The 12848-nt window shown below is 34.9% G+C and overlaps 1 protein-coding gene across 3 annotated transcripts in view; it reads left to right on the forward strand.

Annotated features, from left to right (window-relative positions):
- LOC127073131 (zwei Ig domain protein zig-8) overlaps positions 1-12848 on the forward strand; it is a 178318-nt gene that overhangs the window by 124259 nt on the left and 41211 nt on the right. For all 3 annotated transcript variants that reach the window (XM_051014248.1, XM_051014246.1, XM_051014247.1), the window contains exon 4: positions 1870-2031. In XM_051014248.1, the coding sequence (XP_050870205.1) occupies positions 1870-2031 (162 nt within the window). The remainder of the gene's footprint in view (positions 1-1869; positions 2032-12848) is intronic.

Consider the following 12848-nt stretch of genomic DNA (forward strand, 5'->3'; position numbering starts at 1 on the left):
AAGAAGATAGCAATGTAGAGTATCGATCTGGTTGATTCCAAAGGAACAGGCATTCGGTATATGTGACCAAGGATTTATTTTACGAGCGAGTTTTCATCTTGAACATTCATTGACGTCAACGAAAGTTGGCAGAACAAACGTCAGACTAAGATGTAAACCAGTATTGCTCTAGAAACGATAGCAGAAGGGTAGATAGAGTTCGACGATGGGGGTCGAAGTTTTAAGTCGAGGAAAAACACGTCGAACGTTTCCGGTTAAACTCTGTCCACCGTAAAAAACTTCAAACGAGTAAGGAAGTCCTCTTCGAGAACAAGAAGAAAGATTCTTCGCGAGTAACGGGAAATCTATTGAAAAGTACCGACAAGTTGATGCTTGACCCAAGAGTTTTCAATGGGCACCACCAGTCGAGTGGATTAAGTTGTCTTCTCGTGCAAAATCTTCGATCATAATTTGGGTCTGAATCCGATTTATTCGAGACCAGACGGAAAGATTCTATATGAATGGGAGAAGGAGAAAGAGGGAAATCGATAATTCTTCTCGTTACTCGAATAAAAGTCTAACACCATAAACAGCTCGATCGTATCGGAGAAATGTCAATGTTCTTTCTCGTCTATAAAATGAAGAAGGCTGTAAAATAAAACGACTAACGTATAAATATAAATATATGTAATAATATCAAAAATAGTTTATACCTAGGTAAATATGTGTGTGTGTGTATGTGTGTGTGTACACGTGTGTGTGTTTGTTCCGGAAGCAATCGATATTTCGAGGATGATATAGGTAACTAGGTATCACGATAAGCGTCATACAAATACGTATTATTATGCGTAATCCAAGAACTCAGTCCTTCGCATGCTTTATGCCGGAAAAACGACGTCGAAACGCGACGACCGTGATTGGCTTTCGTCGGTTTATGCCTTATGTTTTATGCATTCTCTTTCCGCAATAATCTTAAAAGGGTAGGGGAGAAGAAACGAAAGGAATAACGGTCATGAGCAAGAAGGAAGAGGATGAGGAAGGAAAGAAGGGAAGTAGTAGGAGGGTAAAGAGAAAGGGAGGTGAATCTCTGACATTCCTTAGAGACCCGGATTATATTTCCGACTATCGCAATTTTCTCGTTCGTGCGGATATCGTCGTCGTCTTTTCTTCAAAATTGTCTTACAAGTTCGTTTCGCTGAAATGAATGTACATAGGATATGAAATCGACGATAGACGGACGAGAATACACACGTAGTTCTATGTATGTATATGTACATATATATATATATATATATATATATATATATATATATATATATATATATATATGTGGTTTCGAGCTTTCGTACCCTTCGTCTCGCAAATTCCGTAAAGCACTCTAGGGATTCAACGCGTGTATCGCGAATACTCGAAAATTCTATTTGCGATCATTCATCCTTCTGTATAATTAATGCAATACTCCATAATTGCAAGTTATTCCGTATATCAAATATTGTATATAATGAGATTATAGAAATATAAGTTCTTATAAGTATGTAATTTATGATAATATAATATAATAACAGATCATTTATAAATCGTATAAAACAGACTTACGTGTTCGTACCGTAGGTTAAATTCTTCTGAATTTACGAGTCTTATAGTACGACGAAAATGTAAAACGTAAACACAAAGTTATAAACAATACGAGAAACAAAGACGTATATCTTTCTAAGAACGAACGTGTCCTTCTAAGAAGTTGTTTATACTTTTAGTACGTACTTACCCATAGGACGTTTGAACTCTACTCTCGAGCATGTTTCATACCTTCCGTGACCTTCTACGAGAACACACGTTACGCGGAGCGCAAATAAAACGTGAAAGTAATCCAAGTTAACGATCGTGTTACAGATCTCGTGGATCCGTCGTCGTGACTTCCATGTCCTAACGAGTTCAACGTTCACGTACACGAACGACGAGCGGTTTCAAGTATTACACGCTGAAGGTTCGGACGATTGGACTCTTCAAATCAAATACGTCCAAGAAAGAGACAATGGGACCTACGAGTGTCAGGTAAGTGGCCACACCTACTGTAATTTCACGAAAGAGCGATATTATTAGTACGGCCATTTTCTACGAACGTCCGAAGTCATTTAACCAACAAGCATCGAACCTCTCTAATTTCGTTCCTTTCGAACTTTTTAACAACGATATTAAATAACAGAAAAGAAAAGATAGATACCATTAACCAAGGATTTTCTGATAACTTTGTATCAACGAAACTCATTTTATATTTCATAGCAAAAAGAGAAGAAAAAAGCAATTCATTCTTTAATAGATAAGATAAAACGAACACACCTTTGTAATCTCTTTAATTAAGCATAGTAACGAATAGAATATTTCGACGAATTGAAATGATGTCAGCGACCAAAAAAAAAAATAAAAAATAAACGAACGAACGAACGAACGTATGTCTCTCCGAAGAGAAAGAAAAAACAAAGGTAGGAAAAAAATGAGAGAAAGAAACTCGCATCTCTGGGCAGATTTTTACTTCGGTTAGATGTGTTTTCAAGCTGTGCAAAGTAATGCGCATATCAGGGAAAAGTATCACGAGATGCTCTTTCGAGAGTATCCAAAAGAGTGAAAGAGAGGGAGAGGGATAGAGAGGTAAGAAAGGCCGGTGACACTCAACGGATTAAAGTGAAACGTAAATCAAATTGTACAGAAAGCTAGAATGTAAAGGCCGCGAACGTCTAAGCTCGATACTCACGTTGAGCTTTCGAAAATATCGTGTTTTACTTTTCCTTCTATGTGTGTGTGTGTGTGTGTATGTATATATATAAAATATACACATGACATACATTTTTCCGTGCAAGGATAATGGTATAAGAAACTCGAAGAAAAAGAAAACTACGAAATGAAAACCAAAACTTTTTCTCTCTTTGTTTCCTCTATCTCTCTTTTTTCTTCGTTGTATCTTTGTTCCGATAAACTTTACAGAAGAAACGATAATATTTCTAATCTTTCGAAACTAGCGAAGTTCATTTATAAGTAGTCGTTTATCCTTTTTTCTTTTTTTTTATATTAGTTCCATATCAACGATCTGTGTAACTTCTTTCGATGAACTTGAAGAAAGTTTTAGTTTATATTACCAACTTTATTTTTATCATTTCTCTCTCTCTCTCTCTCTATATATATGTGTGTGTGTGTGTGTGTGTGTGTGTGTGTGTGTGTGTGTGTGTGTGTGTGTGTGTAAATATATATAATTTTATACATGTACAATAGTCAAGCGTATATTAATCAGAGTTTCAGAATAGTTGAAATTATTTCGTTCTTTTTATTTAGATATTTATTTAGATAGCTGTTAGTTGGATAAAAATTGTTGATAAAAATTTTACGTTAATCTACATTCGATAGAAAAATATAGTTATTCGGTATATCGACTTTCTTTGCAATCCAATAGAAGATTCAGAATCGAGATGAAAGTTAACATAATATATATCTATTTTAGTCGTTTTAACAATGCGATGCAGTACGAGCGCCAGGAATAATCTACTACTTGGCACGATCTGAGAGTATCATTCTTTCTATGTATCGTGACCGATAAAACGTTAGAATTTGCTCGGCTATCGATCGATAAGAAACAGGGGAAGGAATATGGAAACGTAGTAAAGAAATAAAGATGAATTTCTCTTTATTTCTATTTTTTCTTATTTTCTATAACGATAGACGAAGCAATTATTTAGACTAGAAAATAATTAAAATTTTCGAATAGTTGTCGAGGGAAAACGTTGACGTGAAAAAGCCACAGTTCAATTCAAACAAATCGATGGAATTGAAATTTCCTCGTTTATATCAACGCTACATAAATATACGTGAACGTGTCCGTGAACCAACGGTTAAACAATGAAATGTTAAAGCAAAACGCTTGAAAAACGTCAAAAGTATGGGCTGGTAACACCGGGTGTACTCGAGTGCGAGAGAGCGACCCGTAACTGTACCGTTTAATTGTTATGCATGTACATCTGTCTACGTGACGCATAGCTGCATTTACAAAGTGCAATTCGCAACAGTTCATTATGTCGGTGGAGAGTCTCAGCGGTCCACGGGATAGCCGAGGTCGTCGTCCGTTTGAGGCCACGGGAACGAGAGAAAAATCGATAGAGCCAAAATAATTTCACGAGGATTAGTCGGATTTTAATAAATTTAACCGTTTCGAACTTATTCTCTGTTCTCTTTAAATCTCATCCAGTAATAATATTGTTTCCCATACCCTCCCATTTCTGCAGTAAAACTAACTCGTTTAAATGTTATGATCTAATCAATAAGTAAATTATTAATATATCTAAACGATAATTTTGTACGTTATTATATTTGGTTTACCTGTTCATATATAAATGTAGTTACTTTTAATTAAATATCGATATTTAATTGGCAGCAAACTCCACATCAACGTACGTACCAAGAAAATTGCGATCTCGCTGCAAAAACTTTTTAAATGATGATAAAATAAATAGAAAGATACATTTTGAAAATAGATTTTGTATACATCTTTATATAATATAAATACTTTCGCAAAAGTATTATTTATTGGCATCGAAAAAGTATTCAGTATCCTTCAGTTCTAATTAATTAAACAATTAGTTAGATCCCTTTAGATGCGTGGAAAAACTAGATAATTCTAATTGCTTTTCAGCATTGTAAGAAGATGAGAAGAAAGTATTACCGTAGTAATTAGGAACGGTGAATATATTATCGTCCTGACCGCTTTTCTTGGTGCATGAAACTCTACGTATGTACTAACGATTAAACGTAATTGAAAATGGAATAATGGAAACCTTTGGAGTAATCGGGAACTCATCGCCTCAGGTTACGTTCGTGACACAACGAGAATGCCTCGTCAAAGGCTATAAAGAATTTTAAAAGAAGAGAAGAAAAAGCTTCTCTTCTATGCACAAGATAAAGAGAAAAAAAAGAGAGAGAGAGAATCTATCGGTTTGCGTTTTTCAAAGCTACGAACGTGTTCTCGATTCGATCGATATTCTCGTCTACGAACTCTCGATTCTGCCAGAACATTTTGCATTAAAGTTTACTATGTAAACTTCAGATACGTGTCGAATGGATAACGACGACTCGAGATATGAATTATGATATCTTCGTTCGTTACACGATCAATAAGAATTTAATCCTTTTCTCATACATATATTTTCACGAAAGGTAATTAAAACTTTCAACGAATTCTTTCGATAATTTCTTTCGATGAAACTAATCACTTATTTTTACTAAAATTTTTATCGATTAAATTAATCGAAAAAGTGTTAAAAGGGAAAAAAAAAATTGTATCTCCGACGAGGAACTCTATAACGACGGTACGTAACGTAGCCAACCGAGTATATTTGTCGAATGAAATGAATGCCATCATTAACGAGAAAATAATCAAAGCGAAACTTTCATGCGGGAGCTTTACGATATCCAACAAATGGATTTAGTATCAGCTTTACATACACAATTTCTTTCTTGTCGTTTATGTAAGCGTACAAACGTTGTAACGAGTACCAAAAAAATTAATCATATGAAATTTTTCACAAACGATACTCTGCTTTTACTTACAGAGTATGCTCTATATTGAGTAATCATTTATTATTACTGTATGAAGTAATAATTTTTTTTTTAATTAGAAAATCGATTCACTTTTTCAGAATTATTTAATACGTAACCAACTTTCTGCATTTAAAAAATTGAAAATCATTAAAACCGTTCTTCATTAATTTGCATCGATTTCGAAAAGCATCCGATCGTTTTTTACGAATTTACGCGATTTTATATGATCAAACGTATAAGTATCGCGCTATTTCTTATTTTAATTTCTTTGACGCCGCGAAAACCATTCAAGATCGCTAAACATCTCGTTGGCATAAAACGCGACGCGATGAGACAAAGCAAAGGGACTATCGTAAATTCCATAAAGAGCGCTTTAGCAGAGTCGTTGCAAAACCACATTATACGGTTTAGTACGTCGGACATATCCAGTTCTATCTCGAAAATATTATAACATAGAGACAATGTAAAAAATGTAGTCTCTGTTGTCGTCGTGTGACGTTGTCTCGTCCCAAGATGATAAAAATGAAAGAAACAAACGTCACATTGTTTGCAAAATGAAGAGAGGATGAGATGAGGAAGTAGAAGGAAAAAGAAAAAGAAAAAGAAAAAGAAGAAAAAAACGACAGGTCTTTTCTTTTGAAAGAAATAAGATTCTCTCAAGATGCGTCTTTGTGTCGATGTTGCGAGAGAAAAGATGCTTGGTACTTTTTAACAACTTCTTACGAAGAAACGCAAGAGTTTTCTTTTCTCATGAATACAGAAAATTATGTGGCAGAACGATGTTTGTTACGTGCAGCAAGAGAAAAGAGGACCTGACACGCATTCTCCAGCACAGTTACGTTCTACTCGCTTTTATCTGCCTTCGTCCTAAACCTAAATGAAATTTTTAATTTTGCAAAACAGGAACGACTATAAAAGAATACGAATACAGACTCAGCGAGACTTTTCTTCATTTAGCTTGTGAATTCCAACGAAAGAAGACTGGATATAAAGTGCGAGGAAGAACAAGCTTATACGCGAAGTGACGTTTGAAAGATAAAACGCGTAACTCTTAATATAAAAGGAAAAATATGTAACTTATCTCCATCGAGATTTAAATCTCGACAAGAGAATTGAGATATACGATATATAATAAATATACTCGATATTTCCTTTTAAGAGATATACTGTCTTCATCAGTATTTTTATATATTCATTTTTTAACGATGCAATTTACTTTTATTTTAAATCAACAGTGTACCTCTGTATTCGTATTATTCGTTATTACGTGCTTATTTAATGTCAATTTAGTTTCGACGATGTATTTATTTATTATTCATTCATTCATTTATTTATTTATTTATTTATTTATTTATTTATTTATTTATTTATTTATTTATTTGTTTGTTTGTTTATTCATTCATTTATTCAAACAACCTAATGCGCGTGTGACAGAGAAAAGTAAAATTTGGTAAAATTATCGTAAAGCCAAGTGTAATTTCGTTTAAAGATTCGTCTAAATCGTTCAAGCTCGTCTTGATGTTTATCTAAATACCGAAAGCTATCGGATAGCTATGATACTCGTGTGGAAATTGGATCGCTTATGGTGCCACGTAGAAAACGAGCAAAGTCTCCTTCGACGCAGCCTCGCGTTCTCCGTATCAAAGTCTACGGTATCGTCGTAGATAAGGACTCGTTAAGCTTTCGAGGGTTGAAACTGGGAATAGGTTTGAACTTTGGTTCGAGCTTGAGAGTCATGGTAAAACGAGATTTCAAAGGCTCCCTCCTCGTTTCGTCAGAGTTCGATTTCACGCGATCCTTTGTACGTAGTACGACGACAAGATTTCTTTAACGAAGAATATCTATCGCGACCACTGCTTCCAATTTTATCTCTGGAAAAGAGATCTCTTAAAATGTAGAAAGAGGAAAACGTTCATCATCGTGATAGAAACGATTTTATCGATAAATCTGTAAGAATATTCGTCCTATGACTTTTCCTTCCTATTTTCTCTCTCCCTCTTTCTTTCTCTCTCTCTCTCTCTCTCTCTCTCTCTCTCTCTCTCTCTCTCTTTCTTTACCTACATATATTTATTGATTGATCTATTATTTCTCTTTGTTCGACGACAATGCGAACTGTCTCTTTCTTTCTATGTATATGTACGCATATATGTTTTGTATACGAAGGAAAAATGAACAAAACAAAAATAAAATTCTATTTTCTACGACTTCATCTCTTTTTCTTTTTTTTTTCTTTGAATACTTTTTAGATTGAATATAGGTATATACGTGTGCATATGTGTATATATATACTATATACTATATACGTATATAATATCTGTATGTACACACATATATATAATGAAATAGCACTTGGAAGTGAAACGGAAAGAAACGCGTAAACATAGATTAAGGGATGTATCTTAAAAGCAAGTACTCCCAAAATGAACAGAGTTTTGCCATTTTGCAATAACAGTAAGAAGTTAAGTATTATACCACGATAACAGATTTTATCGCTGCAGAACTGTTTGATATGACAGCAATAGTACGAACCTTTGTTATTTCTCTTTCTCTCTCGCTATCTCTATATATACTTTCTTTTTCTCCTGTTGTGAAAAGCAGATAATATAACTTTTCTGATACATCCTTTAACGAGGTGAGAGTAACGAAAATAATTGAGTCAAGAAAAAGCAAAAAGTAATTTTATTAAAATTTACAAACTTTCCACATATAATATCTATAATACATCTACTTTAAACTGATTGTCTTAATTACCGATTTATAGATCGATCTTTGAGATAAATTTTTGGAATAATTGAAAAAATATATATATAAATACGAGATTTATGGATATTTCTTAGAATTAATCCGTAGAATTTTATTATTCGTTGAAATATTTAATTAATCTAATTGAAAGGGAGACGATAGCATAGAACAGATAAAAAAGTCCGATTCTCGAAATTAGTTCGGACAATGGATTTGTACGAACGATACGAAATTAACGGCTTTGAACAACTCGCGCTGTCCGATAATTAAGTATAAAACGTGCAACGCGTACCGATTAAATGTACCCTTAACTTAATTACAAAGAACAGAGACGATAGACGAAGGATAGAAAATACGAGACGGGTAGGTGGATGAACCTGAGATAGTAGGTGAATCGTGATCGTGATCTTTCATGCTTCCTGCCAATTTAAAACTTTTCTCTTGGCTTCCGTTCGCCCGACTTACGTTCTTATCAAAAATCTTCACTACCGTTTAAAGAAAACTTTACGTGTCAATGTAAACGTGAACCAATATTCATTTACATATGAATAGTATAATATCAGTAAATACAATTTATATATACGTTTAGATTTTTATCTTTACAGGAAACAATTTCGTTTTCTCTGTTTCGTTGAAGAAATTTTTATTACGTTTGTTTGAAATATTCATTCGAAGGAGTTACATATTCTCCTTCAAAGTTCAATTTCTCGAAATGCAATACCAATTAACTTCGATGAATTGTCCGTTGACATATCAAGTATGTTCAAGCATTCTGTCGTCTCGTAACGAAATTATCAGCAGTTATGTACGTTCTGTCGCCAAGGGATATTAGCTCGTCCTCGTAAAACAATAATGCGCGACGTTGCTTATGAGCACATACTATCCTTTCAAGAGATACAACACGATCAATTAAATGCATGTATATATTAGAACATTCTCATTTATCTAGTCATCGGTAAATTACTATTTCCTATGTCATTCGATTGATCGAAATCAACAAACAGTTTTTCTATGCAAAATTTACCTTCACTCCAAGTTTTACCTATTTTCTCTTAATTACACAACGCGGAGAATATTGGACGTTATTAAAGAAAATTAAATAGGAAATACAATCTCTCGTGAATTCAAGAAAAGACTCACTGTAGGCATCTCCGCACATCTATATAAATTAATTAGAAGTTAAAGCAAAGATTAAATTAAATAATAAACAAGAGGAAGAAGAAAGGAACAAAAGAATCGATCGAATGAAATCTGTCTCGTAACTGGTAAAAAATAATAATAAAAAATAACTGGTTAAAAAAAAAAGAGGTGGAAAAGTTGTCGAGATCATGGAAAGGTTTTATGATATTCAAGAACGGCTGTTAGACGAAGAGGTAGTATTATACCTATGAAGTTAGGTAAAACGATTGCCGGAAGCAACATCAAGTAACGTAAGGTGTCCAACACGTTTCACTCTGTCATAATGAAATTACTAGTTGCTCATCGAGTTGCCAAGGAATATTAGCTTGCGGTCATAAAACAATAACTACCCGATCGTATTCCTTGATCATTAATGCAGACTGAAATTTCCCAAGTTCCAAGGTATCCTTAATCGTCTTCATCCCATCTTGTATGTATATACGTAACATACACTACCTGTACTAACGTATTACCTACAAATACTCCCACACAACTATCTATATATATATGTATGTATGTATGTATGTATGTATGTATGTATGTATGTATGTATGTATATACCTATTTTATCTATCCATCTATATATCGATCTCATCTTGGTCCGACTTAGAAAGATGGACACGAAGGATCTCAAGTTGAAATCCAATAACCTACAAAGTCCTTTATAATCTCTCCTTGAATTACTTTCTAAAGGTGCTACAGGCTGCTCGGTCTGCTGAGAAAAAGAAGAAAGCTTTCCAACTAATCTACAGTGGACGGGGTGGCTTCACTGGACCGATGCTACCTCATTACGTTCTAATTAAGAACGCCTTTAATTTCGTAATACTTTTCTATCAAACTTTGAGGAAAATTCTTGAAAGACTATCAGGAAATAGTATACCGATAGTAACGTCGATTATTATATATTCATCGAGAGACGAGACGTTTAATAACCATTAACAAATAACGAAAACTATGAAGAAGTGCTAGAGGTAAGATAATGAATCTCGCATAACTTTCGAATATCGATACTTAGAATCACTCAAAAAAAAAAAATAAAAAATAGATGAAATAATCGATGAATTTTACTATGTAAAGATAAGAAAGTATATATATTTTATATATATGTGTGTGTGTGTGTGTGTGTGTGTGTGTGTGTGTGTGTGTGTGTGTGTGTGTGTGTGTGTGTGTGTGTGTGTGTATAATAACTTGTTTTAAAGTCTAAAAAGTAATAAAATTCATCGAGATAAGATCAAGCTACATCGTTATGAAATTATGAGCAACTCGCAACGATTCGAAGAACGACGTTTTTAATTTCGAACTTTTTTCCTATGTTTACCAGGCACGAACGTCTGTCGCGAGTTCATAAATCGCATTTACCCGTTTACATATTTTATGTTGCCATGAGCTGGATAGGCACAAAGATAGAAGGAAAAGGAGAAGAGCGGTAAAAAAATTCGATTAAAGTAGCGACTCGAAGAAAGTATAGAGGAAAAAGAGGAAAAATGAGTGGTAGTAGAGTTCAAAAGTAGAGAACAGAAAGTTTAGCCACCAGCTAGAAATACAAGTAGAAGTTGAAGTAGGAGTAAAAGAGGACAAATTTTGTGATCTCTAAACACAAAATCGAATGGACCTTCCGTTCCTATTCTTTGCTTTCTTTAAACTTCAATACAGGTGAAAGCATATGATAATACATATTCCAAGTCAAATGACTCTCTCTCTTTCTCTTTTTTCTCTCTTCCTCTATCTTTCTCTGTCTGAACTTTTCTACATATATATTTATTTTACCCCAAGAGATGCTTTCGTCATAGCTTCAAAGGACTTGGAATACCTCAGACGTATTTGAGGCTCAAACGCGTGTCTTCCTATCTCTATTTCACCTTACCCCAGAAATGTTCCCACCCCTCGATTCTCGCACCAGTTTCTACCCTCCTTTGCTTTCTCTTACACTGTCTTTCGGTAGACACTCTACTAGCGTCGAGCTACCACCTCTCATTCTATATATATATATATAGGAATATATACATATATATATCCTCTATCGCTCTATCTCTCTCCCTCCCTCTCTCTTCGCTCTCATTTTCCAAGCCGACACGTACACACACAAATGCGAGAATACATGTACGTGTATCCGCAAAGTTGATGAAACTTTCGTCTCTGCGACGACCGCAAGCCGTGCGAGACTGCTTTTGGACCGCTTGTTTCCGCATTTCCAGAAAGGACCGTTCCTTTTCTCGAAAAGTCGACGTTGAGTCGCGCCTGGATATAATTGGATCGGCTACTCTTGGAATTTTTTCGTTCTCTTTCTGTCTTTCTATACACATACATACATACATACATACATATATACATACGTACGTACATACATGTGTATAAAACACGCATTTATATAAGTATACAACATATATATACGCGGTATATATGTACTTCTCTTTTCTCTTCACCAAAGTCTCGCAAGTTGGTTCTTTTTCACGAAGTTCGCTAGCAACGAATTACACATCGTTCTCGTCTTGTCACGTTGAACGTTCCACAGAGAGACAAAAAGAAACGCCATTAAAAACTCGCGCGTACGTAGTACGATGTTTAGTCGTTTCGAATGATCAAACGAATAAGAAAAAGAACAAAAGAGAAAGACGTGGATCGATTTTCTCTCCTCTCCTTTACCATGTTCCGTGAGAACGAACCTTCATCCAGCTACGACTCGAAAAGATACCTCTATCCTCTCCCTAGTTCTCTCTTTCTTCATCCCTTTCCTACGAAAAAGAAAAACGAATAAATCGAACCGACCTAGACTCGGAAGAAGAAACGAGTCACCCGTCAGCTTTTATAGCCACTTCCTACACCGGCTGAACCTTACTCGCGACCATAAAAAATATCGCTCCCCTACGGTGGAAATCAGTTTTTCGGTAGGATTCGAGAAGAAGGATAACATTGCTACGTGCTCCTATATCTTGCAGAAAGAAAGAAAGAGAGAGAGAGAAAAAGGAAGAAAGACACGTATCAACTATATAGTCTCATACATATGTCTTTATACAGGTTTGTATGTATACGTTAACACAACAAACACGTATTACGTACACTTATACGTACTTATAGATATCTACACATACGCCTATGTAGGATTCAAGAGCTCAGAGACTCGCGTGCAATCCGCGTTTCATCCGAGAGAGGTCGAGGGACTTCTGCATTTATGTCTTTCTCTCTCTCTCTCTCTCTCTCTCTCTCTCTTCTCTCTTCTCTTCTCTTTCTCTCTCTCTCACTCACTCAATCCTGAACAACAGCCCATCTACCCTTCACGAACCAACAGTTCAGCCTAGTTCCACTTTTTCTCCTTCTTTTCCTTCTTTTTCTCCTTCTCCTTCTTCTTCTTCTTCTTCCTCTTCTGCCGT

Source organism: Vespula vulgaris, chromosome 2 (assembly GCF_905475345.1).
Source record: "Vespula vulgaris chromosome 2, iyVesVulg1.1, whole genome shotgun sequence".
In the NCBI taxonomy this organism is placed as follows: domain Eukaryota; kingdom Metazoa; phylum Arthropoda; class Insecta; order Hymenoptera; family Vespidae; genus Vespula; species Vespula vulgaris.